The sequence below is a fragment of the Muscardinus avellanarius genome, assembly GCF_963383645.1.
Source record: "Muscardinus avellanarius genome assembly, chromosome: 8".
NCBI lineage: Eukaryota > Metazoa > Chordata > Mammalia > Rodentia > Gliridae > Muscardinus > Muscardinus avellanarius.
Window position 1 is genome coordinate 41,901,419 of NC_137794.1, and position 27,991 is coordinate 41,929,409.

General features: G+C 39.3%; 1 protein-coding gene across 1 annotated transcript; it reads left to right on the forward strand.

Annotated features, from left to right (window-relative positions):
- Positions 1-207: 207 nt before the first annotated feature.
- On the forward strand, positions 208-27,599 carry LOC308265786 (uncharacterized protein C6orf163; the record flags this gene model as incomplete). The annotated part of the gene is made up of 5 exons (XM_080699698.1): positions 208-355; positions 8,752-8,846; positions 10,421-10,528; positions 16,418-16,620; positions 27,164-27,599. The coding sequence occupies 5 exons, from the start codon at positions 208-210 to the stop codon at positions 27,597-27,599; spliced, it is 990 nt and encodes a 329-aa protein (XP_080555824.1).
- Between the last annotated feature and the right edge of the window lie 392 nt (positions 27,600-27,991).

The window sequence follows — 27,991 nt, forward strand, 5'->3', positions numbered from 1 at the left end:
CAGAAAAGGCTTTTAATACCATTCTTTAACTTTAGGCACGAAACTACTACCTAATCATGGTGAATCATTCAGTTCTTACCAGCCTCTAACATTGCCCTAAAACCTTGAACCTCTTTCAGCTTTCTTAACTTCTAGCTTCTCTTAAAATTACTTTTTCTGATCCAAAGATTATTTTAAATATAAATAGAAGACACCTGAAATTTAATTATGATCAGAAATACAGATTACACAAACTTTGTTTGTTGTGCTGTTTGTAATAAAATAATTCCACCAGCCCCTTTTGGAGAAACCTTCAAACGGATTCATGAATACAAGCCATTTAAGACACGCTTTTACACTCACAAAGATATATTGGGTAAGTGACTTCATTGTTTTTTCTTTGTTATGAACAGTATATGCTATTGTTTGTGTTACATAGACTTTCACCAACTTTCCCCTGTTCAGAGTTGCTTATCCCTACAAGGTGTCTAATATGAAAGGCTGTGCATTAGAATCCAACTTCTCCACTTACCAGCTATGGGCATTGGATAGGGTAATGAGACTTAGAGTCTGTTATCTTAAATGCAAATAATATTAATATATATCTCTCAGGTTTTTAATGAGGCTTTAATGAAATATTTATACCTATTATAATACTTGGCATATCAGAGTAATTGTGAGTTCTTTTTTCCTTTGCTTCTGCATGGGTACCTTTTATATGTACAGAAGAGGAAATATCTAAATAATACCCTAAATAATGAGAGAAACTGTAGCTTCTAATTAGTAACTGGTGACATACAAGCAAATACATGTAAATAGCACAAGAAAACTATACATACTTATGTATGTATTATACATAAATCAATTGTAATTATAGATTTCCATCTCTCACTCATTCCCATAGGATTTTTAGTCTAACTTGTAGCCTTATATGTACTTTCCTCGGGACTCTCAAAATATTTCTCTGCTCCTTTCTTCCTTTGATATGGTAAACTAGTGGTGACTTGATTTTACTCCTGATTTTCTAAAATATATGAAGCTATAGAACTACAATGTAGGGGAAGATCAAAGTGGAACCATAATATCAATATCAAAACTGAGTCTATTAGTAAATGCTTAGTAGAAATCATTCTATTTTCTATATCCAAGAAAGTTTTATCCCCATACTTTAATGAATGAGACCTTATGTCTTATAGGAAATCTGAATCCAAACATTAAGTAGATAAATATATTTAGTTAAAATTAATCTTTCATATTTTATATTTGTCATTACATTGTTTTAAGTCAAAAGAGAATAAAAAACCTTCTTTATAAGTAAGTTGGAAAGCTTGATGAAATGTCTTTTGAAGAGCTAATGAGTTTTTCATAAACAATAGATCTTAACCTAGAAGTGGCCGATAGAGCTTTGAAAATTTTGTTTTTAATACAGATGTCCAAACCCAGATCCACTACATTAGAACCTGAGAATCAGGCCTCAGCATGTCTGTTTTTGCTTACGCTGTTAAATAACTTTTTATTTTGAAATAGTTTGACTCACAAGTTGTACAAATAGATTGAGAATTCCCATGGATCCTTCATCCAACTTCTTTCATTGATAATATTGTGTAATCCTTTTACATTGTAAAACCAGGTAATTGGCAGTTGAACAATGCTAATAAGTCTAGTCCAGGTCTTACTAATGATCTTGTGGCAAAGATTCTATGCTACTAGACACAGACATTCAGTAGCAGAAGATACAACTCAGAATAGACTATACATAAAATGGAATTCCTGACCTTTTTGATAAGAGAAATTCAAGGGGAATACCATGCCTACTCTCTTACAGAGCTATGTTCTTAATACATCCTTATATAATATACTAGGGAACAGCATTGTCCAGGCCTGAGCATGTGCCCAATCTTGAGACAGTAATTGTGGCCTAGAGTAGGGGTTAAGAAAAGCTGAGTAGGTTGGACTCTGAGATTGGCATTTTATCAGGACAATCTTAGGTGAGGGAATTAAGTTTTTTGGGGGGATGGGCAGGAGTTCTTGAGAGAAGTGGGTCCTATTACTGGAGTGACAGAAGAGATGCTGAACAAAAATACACATGTCCAAATGTCTTTGTGTGTTGCCAAACTAGGCACCATGAAAAATACATTGCAGTATAAAATGTGCTTTATAATTTTAGAAAACTGATTATTGAGACCTAGTTAGGTGAAAAGCTCATGATTCAACATATTTGAGAAATGAATGGAATGAAGAAAACTCACTGTGTGATTTCAGTACCCAAAGGGCTTGCCATTTCCCATAACAGTTTATGAGCCACTTCTGACAATCACTCAGATGGGAAAAGATGGAAAACCCATGACCCCCTCAAGGGACAGATCTTGGCTCCAGGTTCAGCTCCATCTTTACCTATCTGATAATATGTGGTTCTCTAACCTCTACTCTTGTCTGGGTAGAAAGGGCATGATTTTGGTTTTTAAAAAATGTTTTATTAGTGCATTATTTTGTACATCATAGTGAAAGTCATGGTGATACATTCATATATTACATAACATTTGGTGTGTTTCCTTCCCCTCCCTCCCTTCCTTTTTTCCTTTCTTTTTTCCTTTCTTCCTTCCTTCCTTCCTAAACTCCTTCCACTACTCTACTGGTCTGAATCTGATTGATTTCAGCATGATATTCTCCAGTTCCATCCATTTTCTTATAAATGACAATTTTATTATTTATGGTGGAGTAAAACCCCGTTGTGTGTATAAAGTACATTTCTTTCTCCATTCATCTGTTGACAAAACAAACAAGTTTTGTTTCATAGCTAGACTATTTGAATTGTGTTTCTATAATCATGGGTATGCATGCATCACTATAATGTTCTGACTTTAGTTCTTTTAGAAAGATACCGAGAAGTGGAAAGATACCTGTGTTGTATGGTGGTTCCATTTTTAATCTTTTGAGGAACTTCCATACTGATCTCCATAATGGTTGTATTAATTTATAATCACACGAGACTTCCGGGAAGATGGCAACCGAGAAAAGCAGAGCTTAAGAGCCCCGCTAACAACCAATCTCCATTACCACAAAATCAGCGCCTTTCATAGCCAGAAAACACCATCACCAGAGAAACAAAAAAAATCACCAGGCTCCAGAGAGAAAGCGGACTGAGAACAGAGCTCAGAGCCACAGAGGAGATACACTGGCCTCACGCCCGAGGACGCGGCAGCAGCGCCATACTGCCAGCAGCAGCGGCGAATTCACTGGACGGCTACAGCAAGCCGAGGTGAGCCGCTTCGGAACAGCCAGGCGGGACTTCTCAGCACAGGGAGCATCTAAAGCTCCCAGTGGCTGAGCTCAGCACAAGCTGCAGGGACTCAGAGTGGAACTCAAAACCAGAGAAGAAAAAATACGCCAGCCTCACGGCCGAGGGCGTGACAGCAGCACAATATTGCCACCGGCGGCAGCAGCAGTGAATTCACCGAGTCTAGTACAGCTACATCTGCGTACTCAAGAACAGTGAGTCAAATTGCGGGCACAGAGGAGAAATCCCAGTACAGCACTCCCTGGGACTTGACCCAGTGGGGGAGTGGCGGTGGCAGAGATATCACACCATAGGAGAACGCCCAACCTGGCACCCCCCATAGTCTAAAGCAGCCTCTATCGACGCCCTGGGTCAGAGACTCAGTGATACAACCCAGTAAAGGAGTAGTGGGGTCAGAGATACTACAGACTCGAGATCCAGAGCACCTTAAGCGAAGTCATAGTGACCCAAGGGAAGAACCCAGAGAAGGCACAAACTTCTGAAATCATGGGAAAGAGGAATAACACAGGAGCAATGAATGCCCACAACCCCACAACATCAGAACCTGATAAAACAGAAATTCAGAGATTTCTAGAAGATCAAATCAGGAAAATAACTGTAGAAATAATAGAGGTGCTTCGAAGAGAATTCAGAGAGAGCCAAAAAGAGATAAAGGATGCAATTAATGAAGTAAAGGCCTCAATTCAAAGCATGAACAACTGATTAGACCACATGGAGAAGAGAATCTTGCTCTTAGAAGATGATCATTCCAAAAATGAACACATAGTTTCTAATCTAGAAAAAAATATCCGAGAGCAGGAATCTGACATTGAAGAAATATGGGCCCATTTTAAGAGAGCTAACCTAAGAATAATTGGAATAGAGGAGGGAAAAGAAAGTGAAACCAAAGGGATCAATAATCTCTTCAAGGAAGTAATAGCAGAAAATTTTCCAAACATAGAGCAAGAGGTTGATACACAGGTCCAGGAAACGTATAGAACTCCCTTTAGACAGGATCGGAGAAGAGGATCCCCATGCCACATAATTGTGAAAATGACCAATGTGGAAGCCAAGCAGAGAATCTTAAAGCAACAAAAACAAAGGGCCAACTGACATTCAGAGGCAAACCAATTAGAATCACTCCAGACTTCCCAAACCAAGTCATGAGAGCCAGAAGGGCTTGGAGTAACATATTCCAAACTCTGAAAGAAAACAACTTCCAGCCAAAAGTTTCCTACCCAGCAAAACTTTCTATCAAATTAGATGGGGAAATAAGAAGCTTCCATGACAAATAGAAACTGAAGGAATTTATGCCTTCAAAACCAGCGCTACAGAAAATACTCAAAGAGATTAACTACAAAGAAGAAATAGGTAACACACACCAGAACCAGAGAAACAAGATTTTCCATCCAACAGACAACTAAGATTGGTTATCTGTGGAGATTCATTATTTATGTTAGTCTTTTACCTACCTCTAAATTGTATTGTTTGCCTTTATTGTTGTTAATTTTTAGGATGTCTAGTTGGAATATTAATATACCTTCAGATATAGCATTTGGAAATATTTTATCCCATTCTATTAGTAACTTTTAACTCTGTTTACATTGTCTTTGGATATACAATAATTTTTATTTTTTAGGGAGTTTGTATACTCTTCTGTTGCTTGTTCCATTGAAATCATATCCAAGAAATCACTGCCAATTTCAATGTTATGAGGTTTTATGACCCAGATTTTCTTCTAAAAGTTTATAGTCTTAAGATTTATATTTAGGTCTTTTATCTATTTTGAGTTAATATTTGTATATGGGATTAGGTAAGGGTCCAATTTTATTCTTTTCCATGTAAGTATTATTTTTCAACAATATTTAGTTAAAAGATTATTATTTCCTCCACCAAATGTTCATGGATACCTTGTCAAAAATAACTTGACAATATGGAAGAATTTATCTCTAGGCTTTTATTTAACTCCAATGGTTTATATATCTGCCTTTAGAACAGTACTACACTGTTTCAATTATTGTAGCTTTATAATGTTTGAAATCAGAAAATATATATCTTCTAGCTTTGTTCTTTTTCAATATCATTTTGGGGATCTAGAGTCCATATTCCATATTAGGATAGTTTTTTTTTTTTGAAAAATAAATATATAAATATATGATAGTTTCACCTAAAAAAAAATAGAAAAAAATATTCTCTGGTAAGAAAGAAAGCAAAAGGAAATATTGAAATGTTATCTTTAAGTTATCAAAAGCTTGGTATCAGACAAATGAAACTGTTATGTGAAATTATCATTTTTAATTTTGGATAAATTGCTATAATACTAGATGTCAACCACTAAGCCAAGCATGGGAAGGAGGGATGGGGAGGGAAAGGGGTGGGGGCTGACTGGGCGATGTGTGCATGTATGTCTACAAAAGTTTGTATCCCAGTATGATGTATGAATACAGTGCACCAATAAAAAAAAAAGAAAAAAAAATATAATCACACTAACATTATATGAAGTTCTTTTCCTATTATGAAGTTTTATTTGGAAATAAAAGATCATCAACAGAGAAATAATAAACTACTCCTTAACTCACTCCACAACTGGAGTAGTTAAACCAACACATACCTACATACTAAAGAATGGCATCTATGTAATATATTAAAGATGGCATTTGGTTCCCACTCTCCTGAAGGAGGTAGCACCAGCACCCAGGTAGGGAGCAAGGAGAGAGGAGCTGAATGATGGATATCGCCTGATACTCACAGTTCTACTTTGGGTGTACAACTTTCTTTGAGGCATGTATTTCACACATCTTCCTCAGCTGCCTACTCTCTGGACTAAGTGTGATAAGGGGGAACAACTGATTCTATTCAGGCTTATTGTGCTGATATTCCTCCTAATTGATTAGGGGAAAACTTAGCCCTTTCATGAGTATCTTTAAAGAAAAGATAACTAGCTAGGCATATAGCTTGGTGGTACGGTTTATGTGTATTATGCTGAGTTCAACCACCAGCATCAAAAAATTTAAATATTGATGTCTACTTCCGGTAAGATGGCGACTGAGAAAAGCAGTGTTTTAGAGTCTTGCTAAAACTCGATCTCTGTTGCCACAAAATCAGCACTTTTCATAGCCAGAAAACACCATCAGCAGAGAAATAAAAAATGTAAACACAAGGGAAAGAGGGGAAAAAAAGACTAGAAGAACAACCAGAGATCAGAAATCAAGCTCGCAATGCAGCAGCGGAGCCACGCCAGCGCCATCTTCCCTCACAACACCAGGCTCCAGAGAGGAAAGGTAAACAAGGAGCTGAAGTGAGCAGCTGCGGATCATTCGGGTGGAATTCAACAGTTCTTTCAGCTAAATGAACGTCTAAAACTCCCAATGGCCAAGCTCATCACGCCTTCCAGGGACTCAGAACGGAGCTCAAAACCAGGAGAGAAACACGCCAGCCTCACAGCTGAGGGCGTGGCAGTGGCGCCATATTGCCAGCAGCCTCACAGCCGAGGGTGTGGCAGCGGCATCATATTGCCAGCAGCTACAGCGAGTTCACCACGCCCCGCCACAGCTCCAGATCTGTGCGCACAATAACTGTGAGTGTAATTGCGGCCCCTAAAGGAGAAATCCCTGTACTGCACTCCCAGGGACTTGTGCAGCTTTGATAATCTCATTGGGTCAGATATTTTGCAGTCTAACCCAGTGAAGGAGTAGCAGTGGCAGAGATACCACACCCTACTCGCAGCTCCTTGTGGGAAAACACCCAGCCCGGCACTCCCACAGTCTCGCGCAGCCTCAATTAACTTCCTGGGTATGAGACTTTGAGATACAACCCAGTAAAGGAATAGTGGCGGCTGAGATTACAACAGACTCGAGATACAGAGCACCCTAAGTGAAGTTGTAGTGACCCAGGGAAGGCACAAAATTTTGAAATCATGGGAAAGAAAAACAACAATAGAGCAATGAATGCCCACAATCCCACAACATCAGAACCTGATAACACAGAAATTCAGAGATCTCTAGAAGATCAAATCAGGAAAATATCTGTAGAAATAATAGAGGACTTTCGAAAAGAATTCAGAGAGAGTCGAAAGGAGATAAAGGATGCAATCACTGAATTAAAGGCCTCAATTCAAAGTATAAACAATCTATTAGACCACATGGAGAATAGAATCTCACTCCTAGAAGATGATCACTCCAAAAATGAATGCATAATTTATAACTTAGAAAAAAAAATCAGCAGGAATCTGACATTGAAGAAATATGGGCCCATTTTAAGAGAGCTAACCTAAGAATAATTGGAATAGAGGAGGGAAAAGAAAGTGAAACAAAAGGGATCAACAATCTCTTCAAGGAAGTAATAGAAAATTTTCCAAACATAGAGCAAGAGGTTGATACACAGGTCCAGGAAACTTACAGAACTCCCTTTAGACAGGATCAGAGAAAAGGATCCCCATGCCACATAATTGTCAAAATGTTTAATATGGAAGCCCAGCAGAGAATCTTAAAGGCAACAAAAACAAAAGGCCAAGTGACATTCAGAGGCAAACCAATTAGAATCACTCCAGACTTCCCAAACCAAGTCATGAGAGCCAGAAGGGCTTGGAGTAACATATTCCAAACTCTGAAAGAAAACAACTTCCAGCCAAAAATTTCCTACCCAGCAAAACTATCTATCAAATTAGATGGGGAAATAAGAAGCTTCCATGACAAACAGAATCTAAAGGAATTTATGTATTCAAAACCAGCGCTAGAGAAAATACTCAAAGAGATTAACTACAAAGAAGAAATAGGTAATAAACACCAGAACCAGAAAAACAATATTTTCCATCCAGCAGACAACTAAGAAAAGAAGAATATATTCATGTGCTTATAGGTTAAAATCTTTGGAGATTCATTATTTATTTCAGTCTTTTACATATTTCTAAATTGTATGCTTTTATTGTTGCTAATTTTTAGGATTTCTATTTGGAATATTAATATACCTTCAGATATAGCATTTGGAAATATTTTATCCCATTCTATCAGTAACTTTTAACTCTGTTTACATTGTACAATATTTTTTTTTATTTTTTAGGAAGTTTGTTTATTCTTTTGTTGTCTGTGCCTTTGAAATCATATCCAAGAAATCACTGCCAATTTCAATGTTGTGAAGTGTTATGACCCAGGTTTTCTTCTAAAAGTTTATAGTCTTAAGATTTACATTTAGGCCTTTTATCTAGTTTGAGTTAATATTTGTATATGGTATTAGGTAAGGGTCCAATCTCATTATTTTTCATGTAATTATTATCTTTTAACTATTTAGTGAAAAGATTACTATTTCCTTCACCAAATGTTCTTGGAAACTTTGTCAAAAATAACTCGACCATATATGGAAGAATCTAAAAAAAGATATTGATGTCTCCTAAAAAGATATGATTACTAGATGGCTTGATTAAGTAGCTAGATAATGTTAGAAAGGAAAGCCAAGAAACAGTCTGTGGAGATTTGTGATCATTTTTTTCAAATACACAGATATTGGGGCAAATATTCTGAATAAAGAAGAACAATTTCAAGAGGCCGTACTTAGAGAAAAAATTGCAAAAGCAGAAGCTAAAGTATGGATACAGGTAAAAGAAGTTAGAAAAATGTATCTTTACGGTTCTTTTACTTTTTGGATTTGTCAAAAAAAAAAAATGGTGCAGAAGGCAAGAGTACAGCCTACAGTCAGACACAACTGGTTTTGAATCCTGGATAGCTGTGGGAGTTCTTTAAGCTCTATAGTCTTGGGTTCTTCATCTGCAAAAGAGGCATAATAATAATAGCCATTCTATAGTATTATTAAGAGGGCTCAATGTAATAATGTGCCTGCCACACAGTAGGTGCTTAGTAAAAAGAAGCCTCCCATTAGGGGCTTTCTTTTTAAATTTCCCTCTGTGTGGATAAAACCTGCCCTCTTTAGTCTCATTTGATTAATACTTATAAAGAAATAAGGGCATTCTTGGAGATTGTTTACAATGGCTTACATTTAATATATAGACCATCCTTTTATGCAGAGTATAATACCCCTGGACTAAATGCCTAGTCTTTCCAAATGCTTTATCTTGGCCTACTCCTATTTTCACCCTGTATCCCAAATTCCCCACACTTCCAGGCACAGTGGTAGTAATGGTAATAGATACACATATAATCTCACCTACCTGGGAGGCTGAGGTGGAGTGATTGCTTGATCTCATGAGTTCAAGTTCAGTCTGGGTAACAGCAAGAAACAAACATAACATCTCAAACAAATACTTGCTCCTCAAATCCTTGATTCTATGTGCATGTGACTGCTGAATGCCACAGGGGGCAGTTTGAATGCTGGGGCTCACAGTGGGAGTTGAGCAAAGCCTCAGTCCTGCAAGCCCACTTCTTCCAACCATAGAGAGAACAACATAATGAATTAAAGCTTCCTGAGGGCAAGACACACCACAGAGCTTAAAGTAATAGTAATTAATCAATATTAGTGGCAGGAAAAGCTTGATATGAATGTATTTGGAACATGAAGACTACTCCACTGCAAGGGATAATATGTATATCAAATTTTTAGCAGTCATTTATTTTCTTAATCAGTAATAAAATCCAAATTGATTATGAATCATCAGTTACTTATACATCCTAAAATAAGAAGATGCTTTAGTGAATAGTCTGCAGTTTAAATATGTTTATCTAGTGTTCTGGGTAGTTTCTCCAAATAAAGTAATAAAGCTTTATTCTGAACTGCTGCTGTAGGGGACTTGGGTGGTACCCAGCCTCCCTACTCAGTTCCTTCCAGCTTTGCACACCAGTTCACCTCTCTGTTTTTTTTTTTTTTTAGATTTTTCTATGCTGAGCTTACCTTGTTTTGATAGTCAAACTAGCAAGAAAAAAAATGCCAAGAGAAATAACAATGCAGGAGCCTACATTCAATAAAGCTTTCTTGTCTTTAGCAATTCCTGAAGCAGCCATGTTAGCCATGGCTAGGATGTGTTAGGGCATCTCTGGTCAAGGCAGCCAGGTTGCTATGGGAAGTTTGAGATGGGAATAGAGTGAGTAACTAGGGACACCATTGTGGTTGCTAATTTTAAATAAACATGAAAGCCTGAATTACCAACATCCTTAATAATGGCAGTTGCCTTATTCGCACCCTGACATGTTAACAGATGCATGGACTCTTTCTTTCAAGGCTGGTGAACTCCAAAAACAAGCAGTGGAGAGAGCACTTGAAGATGCAGATACCAGACACAAATTTGAAATTCGGGTTATGGAAGAAAATCATCTAAAAAATTTACAGGTTTTTTAGATTGGCTTTTTGTTGTCTTTTAAAAAGTAAAGTACCTTAAAAAAATAAAGTGGGCATGGTGGTGCACACTTGTAATCCCAGTATTTGGGAAGCTGAGATAGGAGGATCACAGTTTCTTGGCCAGCCTCAGCTACTTAGTGAGACTGTTTCAGAAATAAAGACAGGGCTAGGGGTGTAGCTCAAATGTAGAAAGCCCCTGGATATCCCACCCCTAGTAACACAAACACATAGTACTTAAGTTAATTAAAAAATAAAAACTACCTCAGTTGGCAAGGGAATGAGGGAAAAACAATCGAATGTAAAGTTCAGGTTGATGTTTCATACAGTTTGGCAAGGAGGCTCTGGAGGTGAGATGCTGAGCTCTGAGGAGCAGTAATGGATATGTGAAAGAAAACTCGTAGCTTACTTCCCAACAGAAGCTTTGCCCAGTAATTCCGCCTTGCCACACTGTCCAAGACACACCATTCTGTTTCATAGCAGTCATCTTGGTCAAAATTAAGCAACTGATTGTGACTAGTTGTTTAATATCTGACTCCCCCACATGGCTGTGTTGTCACTGTGCTAGCCTTGGTGCCCAGAAAGTGCCTTGATGTAGCAGGAATTCAAGTATTTTTTTAATGAATAAAATAAGCTGTTCTCTTCCTTTTCAAGAACTTCTGGGTTGCATCCTTTCCCCTAAATTTGCATTTGCTGTACTACAGGAGGGACATCTGAGCTGTCACTCAAGTATTCCTTGTAGGACCAACAGTCACTAGATGAGAATTATTTCTAACCTACAACTTGTTCAAGCACAATACTCTAGAGAACTTGTGAACTTTCCAAGCAGAGGCCCTAGTATTCATTGTCTAGTTCAGTACCCTAGTTACAAAATGTGGCAAAGACACAGAACTATGTTCACATTTGACCAAGGGAGAGACAAGACAGGACATGGTGCAGGTGTGATGGTGCAGGGCAGAGGCTAGGGGAAAGTGGCAGAGGTCTAGCACCAGGTGTGGCTACTAATTAATAAACAGATTAAGGTCTGTGATCTATGTTTTCATTGATAATGAACAAACTATATTAGCTCTGTACGAGGTGAGATTACATAGATGTACTGTGCTTGTTGTCGATATCAGGTAAGAGAGTTCCACCTAAGCATTCCCAGTAGTGGCCAAGCTCCCTGCTTGGCTCCAGTGGCCCCCTCTGCCAGGCTCAGCATGGTCCCTCGGGGGTGGCCCATCTCCAGCACAGAGAGGGAAATGCCATGAACCACCATGCCCATAAGGTGAATACAAATCAGGTACTCGAGAGAGGCCAGGTATTTATAGTTGAAAAACCTAGGGAGACATTGTGTAAAATGCTTATTAGATATCTGAACACTGCCAAACAGGAGGTTATTGAATTATTTTTGGAGTTTATTTATTTTTATTTTTTATTTTTTGTACTGGAGGTGGAACCCAGGGACCTTCTACCTCTGGGCTACACTCCCAGACCTGTCTTATATTTTATTTGAAACAGGGTCTCATTAAGTTGCGTAGAGCCTCACTAAATAGTTGAGGCAGGCTTCAAACCTGTGCAATCCTCCTGTCTCCAGCCTCCCAAGTACTGGGATTACAAGTGTACACCACCACACCTGCTTCTATTTTTGGAGTTTTATTTATTTATTTTTGCGGTACTGGGGGTGGAATTCAGGGGCATTCTACCTCCAAACTATACCCCCAGCCCTATTTTTTTATTCTTTATTTTGAAACAGGGCCTCACTAAGTAGCTGAGTCTGTCCGCGAACCTGTATCCTACTGTCTAAGGCTCCCAAATGCTGGGATTACAAGTGTGTGCCACCATGCCCGGCTTATTTTTGGAGTTTTAAATACATACTCTTTATGCTAAGTGAGACAGTAAAAATGATTTTGGTTTTACTACATCATCACATAAAAGATAGGCCTGAGTCTAGTTCTCTAGATCCTAGATCAGAACTCAGGCAAAATAAAGGGCTGGGATGTAATTTTAAAATTCTATGACCCAAATAGAAATGTGTTATGGTAATACTTCATCCAGTTAAAGCTCAACACCTGGCACTCTCAGTGACTGCGAATATACTTGAAAACCCAGAAATAAAATATTCTCTAAGGGAATATATAAAGGCCCCTGACAGCAAGAGGGAAACTCAGGCCTATTTCTCATCACAGAACCTCTCCATCCCCCACTCAGATGCCATTACACTTACTTGACAACCTGAACCCAGCACAGTTGGTTGCTTGATTTTTCAAATCCAAAATAGATTAAACACTAGAAATTAGAAATGACAAAAAGGAGTTCAGTTAATATAGACAGTTCTTAGCCCAAGGCCTGGGAAGAACAAGAAAAATTACAAAGAGCATATATCAAACACAATAGTCTGGGATCAGTTATGGCAGAGACAAATGACTCTACTAACTTGAACAATTAAGTGCCATCTGAAGTTTTTAGCTAACTACAATCATTTATCTTTGTCTACTGAGCCCAGACTGTCAAGAAAATGTTAGTGTTTTATTATACTCAATTTATGAAGTAAGCTGAGTGTTAAAGACATGTTGAGATATTTCCATTACTATATATATTGGTGGTACTGGGGTTCCTGGAAGCCCTTCTACCTCCGGGCTACACTCCCAGACTTATTTTTACATTTTTATTTGGAAACAGGGTCTCCTAAGCCAGTGTGCGCAGCTGGCTTCAAACCTGTACGATCCTTCTGTCTCTGCCTCCCAGGCGCGGGGATTACAAGCGTGCGCCACCACGCCTGGCTCCATTTAAAATATTTTATGATAGCTGGGCGTGGTGGCGCACGCTTGTAATCCCAGCGCTTGGGAGGCTGAGACAGGAGCATCACAGGTCAGCAGCCAGCCTCAGCTACTTAGTGAGGCCCTCTGCAACTTAGTGAGACCCTGTTTCAAAAAATAGAGCTGGGAGCCGGGCGTGGTGGCGCACGCTTGTAATCCCCGCGCTTGGGAGGCTGAGACAGGAGGATCATACGGTTCCAAGCCAGCCTCAGCTACTTAGTGAGGCCCTCTGCAACTTAGTGAGACCCTGTTTCCAAATATATAAAATAGGGCTGGGAGTATAGCCCAGAGGTAGAAAGCCTCTGGGTTCTACCCCCAGTACCACCAAAAAAAAAAAAAAAAAATAGAGATGGGGGTGTAGCTCAGAGGTAGAATGCCCTGGGTTCAATCCCCAGCTCCAAAAAATTAATTAATTAATTAATTAATTAATTAAAAATAAATAAAATTTTATTGTCAAAAATTTTAGTGGTTTAAGAGACAATTTTAGCAGTGTCAAAAACCCAGTTATCGCTTGTAATCCCTGCGCTTGGGAGGCGGAGACAGGAGGATCATGCAGGTTTGAAGCCAGCCTCGCTGGCTTAAGAGACCCTGTTTCCAAATAAAAACATAAAAATTAGGTCTGGGAGTGTAGCTTGGAAGTAGAAGGGTTTCCAGGAACCCCAGTACTACCAAAACAAAAAACAAACAAAAAAACGCACACACAAAACATACAAACAAACACCCAGTTATCATTTCTAAGTGGCCAGTTTTTTCCTAAAGTTTTTTTTTTTCTTTTGCGGATCTAGGGATGAAACCCAGGCGCATTCGACCTCCGAACTACACCCCCTCCCTGGTTTTTATTCTTTATTTTGAAACAGGGTCTCACTAAGTTACAGAGGGTCTCACTAAGTAGTTGAGGCTGTCCCAGAACCGCAATCCTCTGGTCTCAGTCTCCCGAATGATGCTGGGATTACAAGCGTGCGCCACCACTCCCGGCTCTAAAAATATTTTTTAAATACACCAACTGAGGCCACTCTGGAGAGATTCTTAAAGTTGGTTTCTATTTTCTCTCTCTCTCTCTCTCTCTCTCTCTCTCTCTCTCTCTCTCTCTCTCTCTCTTTTTCACCCTGGGAATAGCCAAACTGATAAGTGAAAACTGAACACTTTTCTTCTTTTGAAAAAGCTGAAGTCTATCTAAAAAAATATTTTAATTGTCGCCAAGTGTGGTGGTGCATGCTTGTAATTCCAGTACTTGAGAGGCTGAGACAGGAGGCTCTGGGTTTGCAGCTGGCCTCAGCTAAAGTGAGGCCCTCGGCAGCTTAGTGAGACCCTATTTAAAAAGAAAGAATAAAATCGGACTGGGGATGTAGCTCAGAGGTAATATGCCCCTGGGCTAAATCTTCAGTACCGCCACACACACACACACAAATTAGTAGTTGAAATTTTTAGGAAGTACAGAAGGAAGGGAAGGAAGGAGGAAAGAGGCCCACTATACGATTTTAGAATAGCGTATAAACCGGGCGTGGTGGCGCACGCTTGTAATCCCAGCATTTGGGAGGCTGAGACCAGAGGATCGTGGTTCGTGGACAGCCTCAGCTAGTTAGGCCCTGTGCAATTTAGTGAGACCTGGTTTCAAAATAAAGAAAAATAGGGCAGGGGGTATAGCTCAGAGGTCGAATGCCCCTGGGTTCCATCCCCAGACCCGCAAAAAAAAAAAAAAAAAAAAAAAAAAAGAATAGCGTATAGTGTTTTGAAACTGAGCATGGTGACACATACCTGTAATCCCAGTACCTGGGAAGAAGAGATAAGAGGATCACAGGTTAGAGGAGAGAGTGTAGTAATTTAGTGAGACCCTGTTTCAAAATAAAAAATAAAATAGGAATGGGGGTATAGCTCAGAGGTGAAATGTCCCTGGGTTCAATCCCTAGTGCTGCAAGATAGATACATAGATAGATACATAGATAAGACAGATTGACATACAGGCAGACAGACAGGCAAATTTCTTGAAAGACTCAGTGTCATTGCCAGCATTGAAGGGAGAAACCAGCAGTTGGGACCTCTCGTTCCCACCCCTAGTTCTTCCACTGACTTGCTATGTAAAATAACCTAATTTCTTTATATTCTCCTGATGTCTTTTCTAAAATAGAGATAAAAATTTACCTTTAAATGAAAGTTTAGAACTACTAGACAGAATTAATTACTCCTTTGCATGTATTTCTATTTCAGCACTTATTGTACAATTAGGCTATTGGTTTCCTCCACTAGACAGTGGGTCCTGAAAACAAGGTCCCAATTTCCTCATGTTTGTAGCACCTGGAACATTTCTAAAATGGTGACAGTTTTCCTTTAGAACTATATATAAGCTTCTTTTCTGCAAAAATTGGTTTGACCAGTGCTTCCTTTTTAAATTTGGTTGAAAGCCATCCACAGGTCCTCCTACCCCAGAACAGTGGAGCACTTGTGCCTGTCCCCTCTGTCAGTGAGAAAGGGCCTCTTAACATGAATAAGCTGGAATGTTCAAACAATCATGGGGACTAGAAGGCAGGTTTCTGTGACTGCAGCAATGTACTTTTTTCTGCATAGCAGGAGGCATAGCAATGATTTCTGATATTTTCGAGCTCTTACTTAATAAAGTAGAATAATATATTTCTGTGTATAATAATATAACAATCACAAAAAATTTTTAACCTACCCTTTATCCCAATTATTTTTCATTTTGCATATTTTTTTTCAATAGGATCTGTACCATATAGTATTTAGGCTACATTGTTTGTATATTTTTTGTTTTACTTAACATTATATAAGTAAAAAGTTTTCCATGTAATACATAATACATTATTATTATTATTATTATTATTATTATTATTATACTGGAGATTGAACCCAATGTCTTTCTGCCCTTGAGCTACACCTCCAGCACTATTTTATTTTTCATTTTGAAACATGATCTTATTAAGTTGCTAAGGCTCTCCTTAAACCTGTGATTCTCCTGTCCCTCTCTCCAAGTACTAGGATCACAGGCATGTGCCACCATATCTGGCTTCTTAGTGTCCATTTTAAAACATCAAAACTGTTGTATTTAAATTAAGTATTTCTATTGCTTAAGGACATAGAGATTAAAACCAAGACAGAGATGTTTAAAAACATGGGCGAAGAAATGAAGAGAGAAACCTTGGCTGCAGAACAACGCATGGTCCACAGAATCCAAAGGATTATGATGGAGTGCCATAGGGAAAAGATAGAGGCAGTGAAGAAGGCCAGGGAAGAAGAAAGATTGATCGCCCAGGAAGCAATCAAGGCTCAGAGAAGGTATTTCAGAGAACACACTTGCAAATTAGTATCAGACTCTATCAGAAATCACCTGGAGAACGGGATAAGGTTTATAGGTGGAACTGCCCATTGTATGTGTGTGTTTTCACATTTTTACATGAACTATATCAATATATATATATATATATATATATATATATATATATATATATATATATGACAGAAAAAGACACACAGGCAAAGTGAATGGTATAAAGTAAAATAATAACTCAAGGACCTAGTTCCCAATGTAAGGGACTATTATGGTTTGGATAATGAATGCTGCTGGGCATGGTGGCACATGCCTATAATCTCAGTACTTGGGAGGTTGAGACAGGAGGATCTCAGGTTCAAGAGTAGCATCAGCAATGTAGTGAAACTCTCAGCAACCTACTGAGACCCTGTTTCATTTCAAAACAAACAAAAAAGGGTTGGGAGTGCAGCTTGGAGTTAGAATGCCCCTTGGTCCAATCCCTGAAAAAAAAAAAATCAAAGAATTCCCCCAAGAAAAGCTCATATATTGGCAAGACAAAATGTCCAGAGGTGAAATAGTTGACTCATGAGAGTTCTAACCTTTCCCGTGAATGGACTAATTTGAATGGATTTACTGGGTGATACTACAGGCAGGTGGGACATGGCTGAAGGTAGTAAATCATTGGCTGCGTGGCCTTGGGGACTCAATATAGCCCTGGTCTTTTCCTTTCTCTCTCTTCTCCCTGCCTGCTGAGCAGCTTTCTGCTGCCATACTCTGCTGCCATGATGTTTCTGCCTTAGAGGTGCTGACCATGGCCTGACCCCTGAAACCTTGAGCCCAAGCAAACCTTTCCTCCTATAATTTTTTTTGTTTGTGTTTTGTTTTGTTTTGTTTTGTTTTACTGGGATAGAACCCAGGGGCATTCTGTCTCCAAGTTAGACCCCAGCCCCATTTTTTAATTTTTTATCTTGAAACAGGGTCTCTCACTAAATTGCAGTGGGCCTCACTAAGTAGCTGAGGCTGGCCTTGAACCTGCATCTTTCTGACTCAGACTCCCAAGTACTGGGATTACAAGTGTGTGCCACTATGTCTGGCTCTAAGTTGTTCTTGTCAGATATTTTGGTCACAGAGATGAAAAAGCTGACTAATAAAGGACCAAAAATTAATAGTGCTTCTGTTCCTTCTCAGTCTTATCTCCTCTGTTTTCCTTCTCAAGAGATAATTATAGTCCAGTGTGGTGGTGCATGCTTATAATCCCAGTACTTGGGAGGCTCAGACAGGAGCATCACACCAAATAAATAAAAAGAAAATTACTCTTCAAAATATTGTTTATTAGTCCATATCTTCAGTTTTAAGAGGCCAAGAAGAAGATTCAAGAAAGTTTTTATAAATGCATAAGAGTTCATCTTTAGCTGGGCATAGTGGCCCACACCTCTCATCCCAATACTTGGGGGGCCCAGAGAGGAGGATCACAGGTTGAGACCAGCCTTGGCAACTTAGCAAGGCCCTCAGCAACTTAGTGAGACCCTATGTCAAAAAAAAAAAAAAAAGGATATGAAAGCTAGGGAGAAATGGGTCATAGGAGGAACTCTAGACAAAGAAAGAGATACTATAGATGAGCAAATAAGGCAACCTAACTAAGGGGATGGGAGGAGGGAAGAGGGAAATTCTCTAATGCATATGATGTATTTTAACAAACATATCAAAGTCAGTCACTAAGCCAAACATGAGGAGGGAGGGGGAGGGAATGGGGTAGGAACTGGGTAAGGCCTAATTGGGTGATGTGTGCATGTATGTCTCCATCATCTTGTATCCCATTAAGATGTATGAATATAATGGACCAATAAAAAATTTAAAATAAAGAATAAAAATTTGAAAAAAATAAAAAATAAAATAGGGCAGGCAGTGTAGTTCCAACATAGAATGCTCCTGGTTTCAATCCCCAGTACCACACACACATAAACAAAAAAGTTAATCTTTACATCCTAGTTTGTCGCGTCCCTAAGGCTCCGTCCTGCAGAGCCCCAGGAAAGAAGACACAAATGCCGAGTCTGCTGATGATGCTTCCTCTTTAATGCTTCCCTCTCAATGCGCACAGCAGGCAAATATATATCAGTCTCATAACCCCTCCCTCATCACTCCACCAACCCCAAGCTTCCTGCAGCTAGGGCATGCACATTTCTAACCCTCTCATAGGTGGGCTGGTGGTAGCACGAGGCGCTGCGTCACTGATCATCCGTAGGGCGCCTGATAGGGCTCACTGTGCAGGCTCAGAGCACTGCCAGCCTCGTGAGCCTTGTGACTTGGCAACATGCCTAGGCGCCATCTTGAGCCACCGCCCCATCCCGGTCTAGCTGAGCGGGCCCCGACACTAGTTCATATACTGTTGTGGGTATTTTGCTTTTTGGTCTTGCAAAATATTTTGACTTCATGGAAATATCTAGAGCAAAATTTGCATGTCCCAACTTATTGCCCTCCCATCTCCCTGCTTCCAGAGACAATAATATTACAAAATAAAATCTGTATCCATCCTTTCATGCCTTTTGTGTGTATATATGTGATAATCACACAGATTATCACATATATACATAATCACAGCATATATCTTACCAATGGAGAAGTGGCAGTTTCAGGGGTACCTTCCTTTCTGCAGAGACTGTGAATCATTGTGGAGGTAGAAGAGGAAGGTAAGAGAGGATTGAAGAATGAGTTGTGGTCCAGCGCAGTGGAAAGCAGGCCCTATTCTCCTTTCCCTGTTCCTCCTCCATCTGCAGGAGCTCTGCTGCTGTCCTAGGAGCTGCTGGTCCACACTCCACATCTTTATTTTCTGCTTCCTCCCTTGCTCTGTAGCTTTTGCCTCCTCCAGCTCTTTCCTCCCTGAGGTTTGAATAAAGTTTTCAATGTCCATCTTCTACTAAGTCAATACACTAAGATGGGGAGACTGCCATGTCTGTTTTGTTCACTAATGTTTCCCAAGTGCTTGGAAGAAAGCCTGGTAAATAATAGGCATTCTTTGGATATGTAAAAAACAAATGGTTCATGTTTGTTCTGATCTGCTGAGCCTTTTAGCATACCATAATACTTATTTCTAGATACTGGTAAATTCTAGTGTCGTTTAGAACATTTGCTAAACTAGTATATGTAGAAAGACCACTGATTAGGATTGTATTGTACTTCCTTTATTTGACTATAAATTCTCATCTAAGACTTAAGGCTTCAGAATACTTAACATATTATGAGAAATGTTTTAAATGCACAGAAATCTTTTTCTGTGGATTAAGGTGATTGAATTCTAAACAGATTTCCCAGGAAACAGTGGACTCTTTCTCTTAAAGATTTTTTTTAAGTAAACATTTTGGCTTGATAAGTTTCTAATTATGTTCTAGCCTAAGGCAAGGCATTAATAAAGGAACTGCTCAGGAATTTTTGTGGTCATGATTATAATTCCTAATGACAGTTACCCTTTATCCAATGCCCCGTACACAAGGGCCCTTTGTGTGCTTCTCATTGAATTCTCATATTCCTTTCTGGGAGGAGTCTCTTATTCTGCATATTTTCAGGTTAATACTCTGAGTTTTAAGAAGTGACAGGGCCCGATTTTAACCTCAACCTCTGTGATGCCAAATCTCATGACCTTCCATTATGCTCCTCTGCTCTACAGGAAGTGATATGTCTTATCTGGAGAGTTTTTTCCACTTCACCAGAGCTAATCAAGTGCCTTCTATGAGTGTGGCACTGAAGCTCTGGCACAAAGAAATAAGGGTTCTTCCTCAACACTAGGTGAAAACTAAAACATAGCTGCTCCATTCAAACAAAGTTGGACACACTGGTATAGATAAAACATAACTTCTGTAAGAATTTGAAGTCCTGAAAAGATCAAGCAAAATGTGTGGGGTATGTGTAGAGGAAGGTGTTTTGGAGGTAGTGGGTCTTGGTTTGGGCTTTTGAGAGCAGGTAGAAGTCCCATTTGTGAGATGCAAAAGAATGAGAACAGAATGAACAAAGACATGGAAGGAGGTTTGATATAATGAGGCAGAACCAATGGAGTATTTGAGAGTATTAGTAACCCTAAGATACAAATGTGCAACAGAAGGCTGGTCTCTGGAGCCGCCCTCCACCCTGCAGCTCCAGCTCCAGGGTATCACTAACCCTCATATCCACTTAGAGGGCCATGGGTTCAAATGTCCCAGGTAGAAAATCAGAATGCATCACCCTCATGAACACAATGCTTACACCTGGTTGAAACAGAGCTAAAATCCTGTTTCAATCCCCAGCTTAAGTAAAAAATAGATTTATCTGTTACACCAGGAAAATGATCTGGTATGTTTGAAATTGCTTCACTTTATGTACAAATGACCTTGGGAGCAAATCCCATCATAATTTAGAAATTGCCTGTAGGGGAAACGAAACACTGTGTGTGTGGTACTGAGGATTGAAACCAGGGCGATCTACCTCCAAGCTATACCCCTAGCCCTATTTATCTTTATTCCTTATTTTGAAACAGGATCTCATTAAGTTGCAGGGGGCCTTACTAAGTATCTGAGGCTGGCTGGGAACCTGTGATCCTCTTGTCTCAGCCTCCCAAGTACTGGGATTACAAGTGTGAGCCACCATACCCAACTTTTTTTTTTTTTTTTTCTTGCAGGTCTGGAGATGAAACCCAGGGGCATTTGACCTCCAAGCTACACCCCATGCTCTATTTTTATTCTTGCTTTTGAAACAGGGTTTCACTAAGTTGTGGCAGGCCTCACTGAGTAGCTGAGGCTGTCCGTGAACCACAATCCTCCAGTTTCAGCCTCCCTAATGCTGGGATTACAAATGTGTGCCACCAGGCCCAGCTCATACCCAGCTCTTAAAATCCAGGATTTTTATTGGTAGTTATAGAAAAGAGGTTGAAAAGTGTGTTATTAGCAACTTTCTGTGTTAGGTTTTTGTTACGGTGACCAAACTAATAATATAAACAACTTAAAGGAGTAAAAGTTTATTTTGGCTCACTGTTTCAGACTTTTCAGTCCATGATTGGGCCTGAGGAGAGGATAATATTACAGAGGAAGGACTAGGCAGAGGAAAGCTGCTTGGCTCATGGCGGCCAAGAAGCAGAGAGAGGAAAAGCAAAAGGAAGAAGCCAGGGATAAGATAAAGTCCCCAAGGATATGCCCCAAAACCCACTCATTCTTTTAGGTCCCACATTTCCCACCACTTCCCAATAGTACGTTCAAATTATGAATCCTTCAGTGGATTAATCCACTGGTGATATCAGAGCCTAGATGAGCCAGTCACCTCCCAAGGGCCCCACCTCTGAACACTGCTGTGTTGGGGACCAAGTTTAACACTTGAGCCTTTGGGGAACGACCCAGATCCAAATCATAGCAGAAGCATAAATAAGAAAAAATTAAAATTCACTAAATAAATAAAAGGAAAATAATACCCACTGATAATTTTCTTTAAGCCTATGAGCCTATCTTGGGCCATGTCCACAGTCTCTCAGAAATAATGAGGAGGAGGGATAAAGAAAATCTCAAAGGAAGCAAATGACAAGTCAGTTGATAGCATGGATTTTCTATGCCTCATTCCCCCAACAGTCTAGTCAGTTTCAGTTATTAGATTATATTTTTATTTAATAATCTTTTTAGTTCTCTAAGAATTCACCTGACAAAATATCAGATCAGATTCTATAGATGTGGACATAGACTATAAAGTATATATATATATATATATATATATATACTATAAAGTAGTTATATTTCTGTAGCCACCACCCTTAAATGTGGTGTGTATTTCAAAATTCCAAGTCTATAGCCTCATAAAGATAGAGATGACAGATGGATACCACTGCTTATAAAGAGAACATAGACATTCACTTGCTCAGAATGGACAGTTATGGAGCCAAACCTGCTATCTCTTCTGCTAGAGGCAGCCAGCAATGGTTGAGCTTTTTTTCCAGTGACAGGAATGTTACTGCAGGAGAGGCCATTGATTCAAATGCTGGCCACTGTCACTTGTCTTGTTCTTCCTAGTGTGGCTCTGAAATGTGCTGGGCCTTCCAGTCCCTTCCACCCCTGGCTTCTACCTCTGCCCTCTGCAATGCACAGCAATCCTTTAAGTATTTGGGGAGAAATTATTCCAAGACTTAATTTAGAGAAGGAAAAACCAAAGAACACTAATGTACCCAATTCCTACAGTCCTTTCTCATGCAATGAGTTTTCTAGTCCTGCCTTCAGGGAGAAAATGCAGATAGACTAATTCATATAAATCAAAAATATTCTAAGTATGCCATAGAGTTGAAATATTTTTCTATGGGAAATATTTTACTTATGTTAATACATGTCCATTAACATAAGCAAACTAGCAGTGTAGTTCACAATAGCTGAGTTAGAGAGCCATCCTAGGTATCTGTCAGCAGATGGGTAAAGAAAATACATAGGTGCACAATGGAGTTTTACTCAGCCATGAAGAATGAAATTATGTCGTTTGCTGGTAAATGGTTGGAACTGGAGAACAGGCTGAGTGAAATATAAGTCAGAAAGTCAAAGGTGGTTTGTTTTCTCTCGTATGTAGAGGCTACAGGGAAAAAAGGAGTAATAAATGGGCCTTATGAAAATGGAAGGGAGACTAGGAAAGTAGAGAAAGAGGTGGGTAAGTGTGTAAGAAAGGAAAGTATTGGGAATGAAATTGAAAGAATTATATTTGTACGTATATTAAGATATCACAATGAATCCCACATTTATGTATATTTATAATGCACTCATAATAATATTTTGCTTATGTTAAGAATTATTTTTTGTTATTGTGGTGGTAGTGGTAATGGGGATTAAACCCTGGAGCATTCTTCCTCTGAGCTGCACCCTCAGCCCTGTTTTATTTTTTGTTTTGAAACGGGGTCTCACTAGGTTGTGGAGGCTGGCCTTGAACCTTCCATCCTCCTTTCTCGACCTCCCAAGTACTGGGATTAACAAGCATGTGCCACCACACCCAGCTAATAATTTTTTGTAAGTGTGAATTCTTTTAAGCTTTTGTATACTCCAGTTTAGGTATTTTAAATTTTGGTATTATTTGCTACAAAAAATGTATGAGAGGACCCTACATCTGTATAATCCTTTATTTCATTTTATTTGCAGTACTGGGGATGAAACCAAGCGGCTTTCTATCTCTTGAGCTATACCCCCAGCCCTATTTTGTATTCTTTATTTTGAAATGGTCTTGCTAAATTGCAGAGGGCCTCACTAAGTAGCTGAGGCTGGTCGTGAACCACGTATCAATTACTCTTTTTATCTAAAACTTGAATTCTGTACACCACTGTAATCCCTGTCCTTGGGAGGTTGAGACAGGAGGATCATGGGTTTGAGGCCAGACTCAGAAACTTAGAAACTTAGCAAGTCCTCTCTTTCAAAGTAAAAAATAAAGACTTGGAGTAGGGCTCAGAGTTAAAATGCCCCTGGATTCAATCTCCAGTACCAGAAAACAAAAAAAAAAAACAAAAACCAAACAAACAAACAAAAAACTGGGGCCTCAAGACAAGCTGGAACAAGTTGGAAAGGGAATTTAAAAATACCAAAACCAAGCCTGGTGTGATGGCGCACACTTGTAATCCCACCATTTGGGAGGCTGAGACAGAAGAATTGCAGTTCGAGGACAGCTTCAGCAACTTAGTGAGGCCCTCAGCAACTTAGTGAGACTCTATTTCAAAATACAGAATAAAAAATAGGGCTGGGGGTATAGCTTGGAGGTAGAATACCTCTGGGTTCCATCCCCAGTACTGGGAAAAATAAAAAAATATATATATTAACACCTTTTGAGGAAAGAGATTTTGAAATCAGAAAGCACAGTCATTGAGGGCAGACTCCGGAGTCATCTGAGATAGATGTCATTGGATCAGTCTTAGCAGAGGTCAGTTCTCTGGAGACTTCCAGTGGCCCATAGCTGCTCATCTCCTGTGTATAGAGAGAAGAGACCCAGGCCAAACCAACCAGAAGCTCCTCCTGCAGTGACAGCTGTGTCTAGTGGAGGACACCAGGAAGCAGAGCTTCCTTCCTGGGGACTTGGACTTGGGTTTGGGCCAAGAAAGCCTCCTTCTAGCTCTTTAAGACCTGAGCTCCAGGGGCTCTGGTCATCACCAGAGGGTTTTCTAAACATCAGACTAAATCCTAAGGATGTGTTTGGACATACATTCTCAACTCTATCCATAGCATCATTTCTACTAATATAACCTTCATTCTCTTAAAACCCAGGTCAAAAGCCAGGAAGTTGGGATTGATTTCCCTTCTCATCTGCATTCCCTCCATCCTAGCAGTCACAAATGCTAGAAGCATCACATAAATAGTTATGTGATTTTCCTGGGTTTATCCTCTTTCCCTCTCTCTTTCATCATTAGTTCAGGCCCTCCTCATTTTACATTCAGAATAGTAAAAATGATATTAATTGGCTCTCAGTCTCACCCCACTAAGATTTAGTTCATTCACTGTTACTATTATCAGAATAACAATTCTTAAATCTTATATTCGTTGTATGTTATCTTCCCAACAAAAAAATTTATAGTGATATCTCATGAGATTGCAGCAGGTAATGGGTAAGGGCAGGAACTCTTCCACTGTTCAGTTGTGTGGCACTGAATAATAGCTTAATTTCTCCAAACCTCTTTTCCTACCTGTCACATGGGAATAATAGTATAGTTAATAAATTAAAATAGTACCAGATTTAGTGAGTTCTTGTGAAAATTAAACGAGACATAATGCATATAAAATGCTTAGCACAGTCCCTGGTGCACAGTAAATGCTCAAGAAACGTTAGCAGTTGCTATTAATAATGAACATAGATACAGACTAACTGGTGGGAAAAGGATGAAAACACCTTGGTAACTAGAGAGGCTAAGGACAAATGATACTTACTCCAAGACTTCAGATGTCTGTCAAATTAGAAGAATGAGAGAAGGAAGAAAAGAGACTGCATCGTGGAGGGTGGAATTTAGACAATCGAGTGTTAGTAAATTGTGGAAAGGCTGAGAGGCAGAGGGGGAGAATTTTTATTGCCAATCATAAATATTTGAATCCAACATTCGCAGATGTCTTAATTCTCAGATCTTCAAGGGTTCTCTGTTCCAACAACGTTCACTCCAGAGATCCACTGCAAGTATATCACGGGGTCTGAGCGCTTTCACTCTGAGCTCACGCTGCCTGGGTGGTGGAACTGATTTGGCTAATTTTGCTAATTAAGTTAACTTGGATGAGACACAGAACTTCACTGAGCCTTAGTGTCCTCATCATATACTGGGTATAATAACAGAGTCAACCCACAGAATTTATTTTGAGACCCACTGAGTTAAGATGTGTACAGAAGCTCATTGATCTTGGCACATGGTAAGAAGTCGCTAGGGTTGTATACTATAAATGATATATAACTATGTGCATTATAACCAGAGGCCTGAATTATTCAACAGTGCTTCTCAAAGTGTTCTCCAAGGACCCTCAGGGTCCCTGAGGCATCTAAAGGGGAATATCCATGAAGTCAAAGATATTTTCTTGATAATTCCAAGATGACCTTTACCTTTTATTCTTGGTCTCCAATAGACATATAATGGAATTTTCCAGAGGCTTTATGATATGTGATGTCATAACATATTGAAATAATATGAAGCCGGGCGTGGTGGCGCACGCTTGTAATCCCCGCGCTTGGGAGGCAGAGACAGGAGGATCGTGCAGGTTCGAAGTCAGCCACGCGCGCTGGCTTAGGAGACCCTGTTTCCAAATATAAAAATGTAAAAAGAGGTCTGGGAGTGTAGCCCGGAGGTAGAAGGGCTTCCAGGAACCCCAGTACCACCAAAAAAAAAAAAAAAAAGAAATAATATGAAAACCTAGCTTTTTTCAATTAATCTAGACTTTAAACAATCTTTCCAAAAATATAAAATTATGCCACTCTTCTCACCAAATATTTTATAGTTTTGGAGATGTTTTTCATAAAATATGTAATGGATTTACTCCTATTTTACATTAGTTAATAAATAAATAAACACCTTACTTTTAGTTTGTAATACTACAAATGTCAATAGGTATAACTTATATAAACAAAAGATTTTTGGGCCCCTCAGTAATTTTGAGTTGTAAAAAGACCTTGCGACCAAAAAGTTAGAGATGGCTATCATAGAACACTACTCAGATAAAATCAGGACTAAAGTCAAATTTAATCCACATGTGTAGAGTTTTCTTCCTTCTGGCTAAAGGTGAGAAGCTGGAATGATAATAAATGCTTTCTCTAGGGGTTTGGAACTCTTACCCTATTTCTTCATACTTTTCTGACCAAGTTGGGCTCAGGTTCCCACAGTTGTCATTAGACCAGCGGCCTTACCCTAGCCCATAGCAGAGAAGTCAAGGGACAGCCTTCTTGCTCAGAAAAATATATTTTGGTTGACTATTCAAAGTTAATGTTCATCTCTACCTGTCTCTGGCTCGCGGCTCATCTCAACAATGTAATGATTTCTCATATGCCTGTGGTTAAAGACAAAATCATTCTGTTTTTAGTGGCTAATACTTCTATACAAAATCCATAATATTATAATTCAGTTTTTTTTTTTTGTAGCAAAGTCATGGAAGAACTTATGAATACTGGTGTGACAGTCATTAAAGACCAGAAGGTGAACGTGGGTCAGTTAATAAAGGCGAAGGAGCATGAAATGAACATATACTATGGCATGGCTCAGAGGCAGAAGCAGGAGGAGGTGCAGGAAGTACTGCAGAAAGCAGAGAGAACACATCAGGCCACTCTTGGCAACGTGATGGATAAACTGGTTAACACCCAGGGGGAGCTACTGTCGATAGCAAAGCAACTGGGCATCATGACAAACTGGAAGGACTTTTTGGAGGAAGAATTACAGGAAACCAGGGCTGCATTTCAGAAGTATATCAATTATACTTTCCCTAAGCTTTCACCAGGGCAGGCTGATTTTATTCTGCCAGAAAGAAAGAAAACGCCTTCCAATCTTGTTGTCAAAGACAGTGAAACAACTCTTGAGTAGAATCTTCAGCTGAAATGCCACTACCAAGAAAGCATTCCAAAACCAGAATAAATGTGTCAAAACCACTTGTCGATCCACGGTGTTGTCCTGGGTATTATTGGCCTTGTAAGCTTTTTGATAGAAAATCAAAATATTCAAGAACACATGCCAGGTTACCATGAATACCAAGTCTAATCAAGGAGAGAAAATAGGGAGGAGTCAAACTGATGAGAAGGAGAAATGTTCCCTGGAGGAAATCTAAACACACTTCTGAATTGGGCTTCCTTTATTTCTACACCTAACCTAACCATTAAGAGTTGGTTACAGTGAAAGTAAGTTAGACCTATTATTAGATTCTTCCTTTTGTGGAGAGATAGGCTAACTTCCAGCAGAGAGATTATTATTTAGTGAAC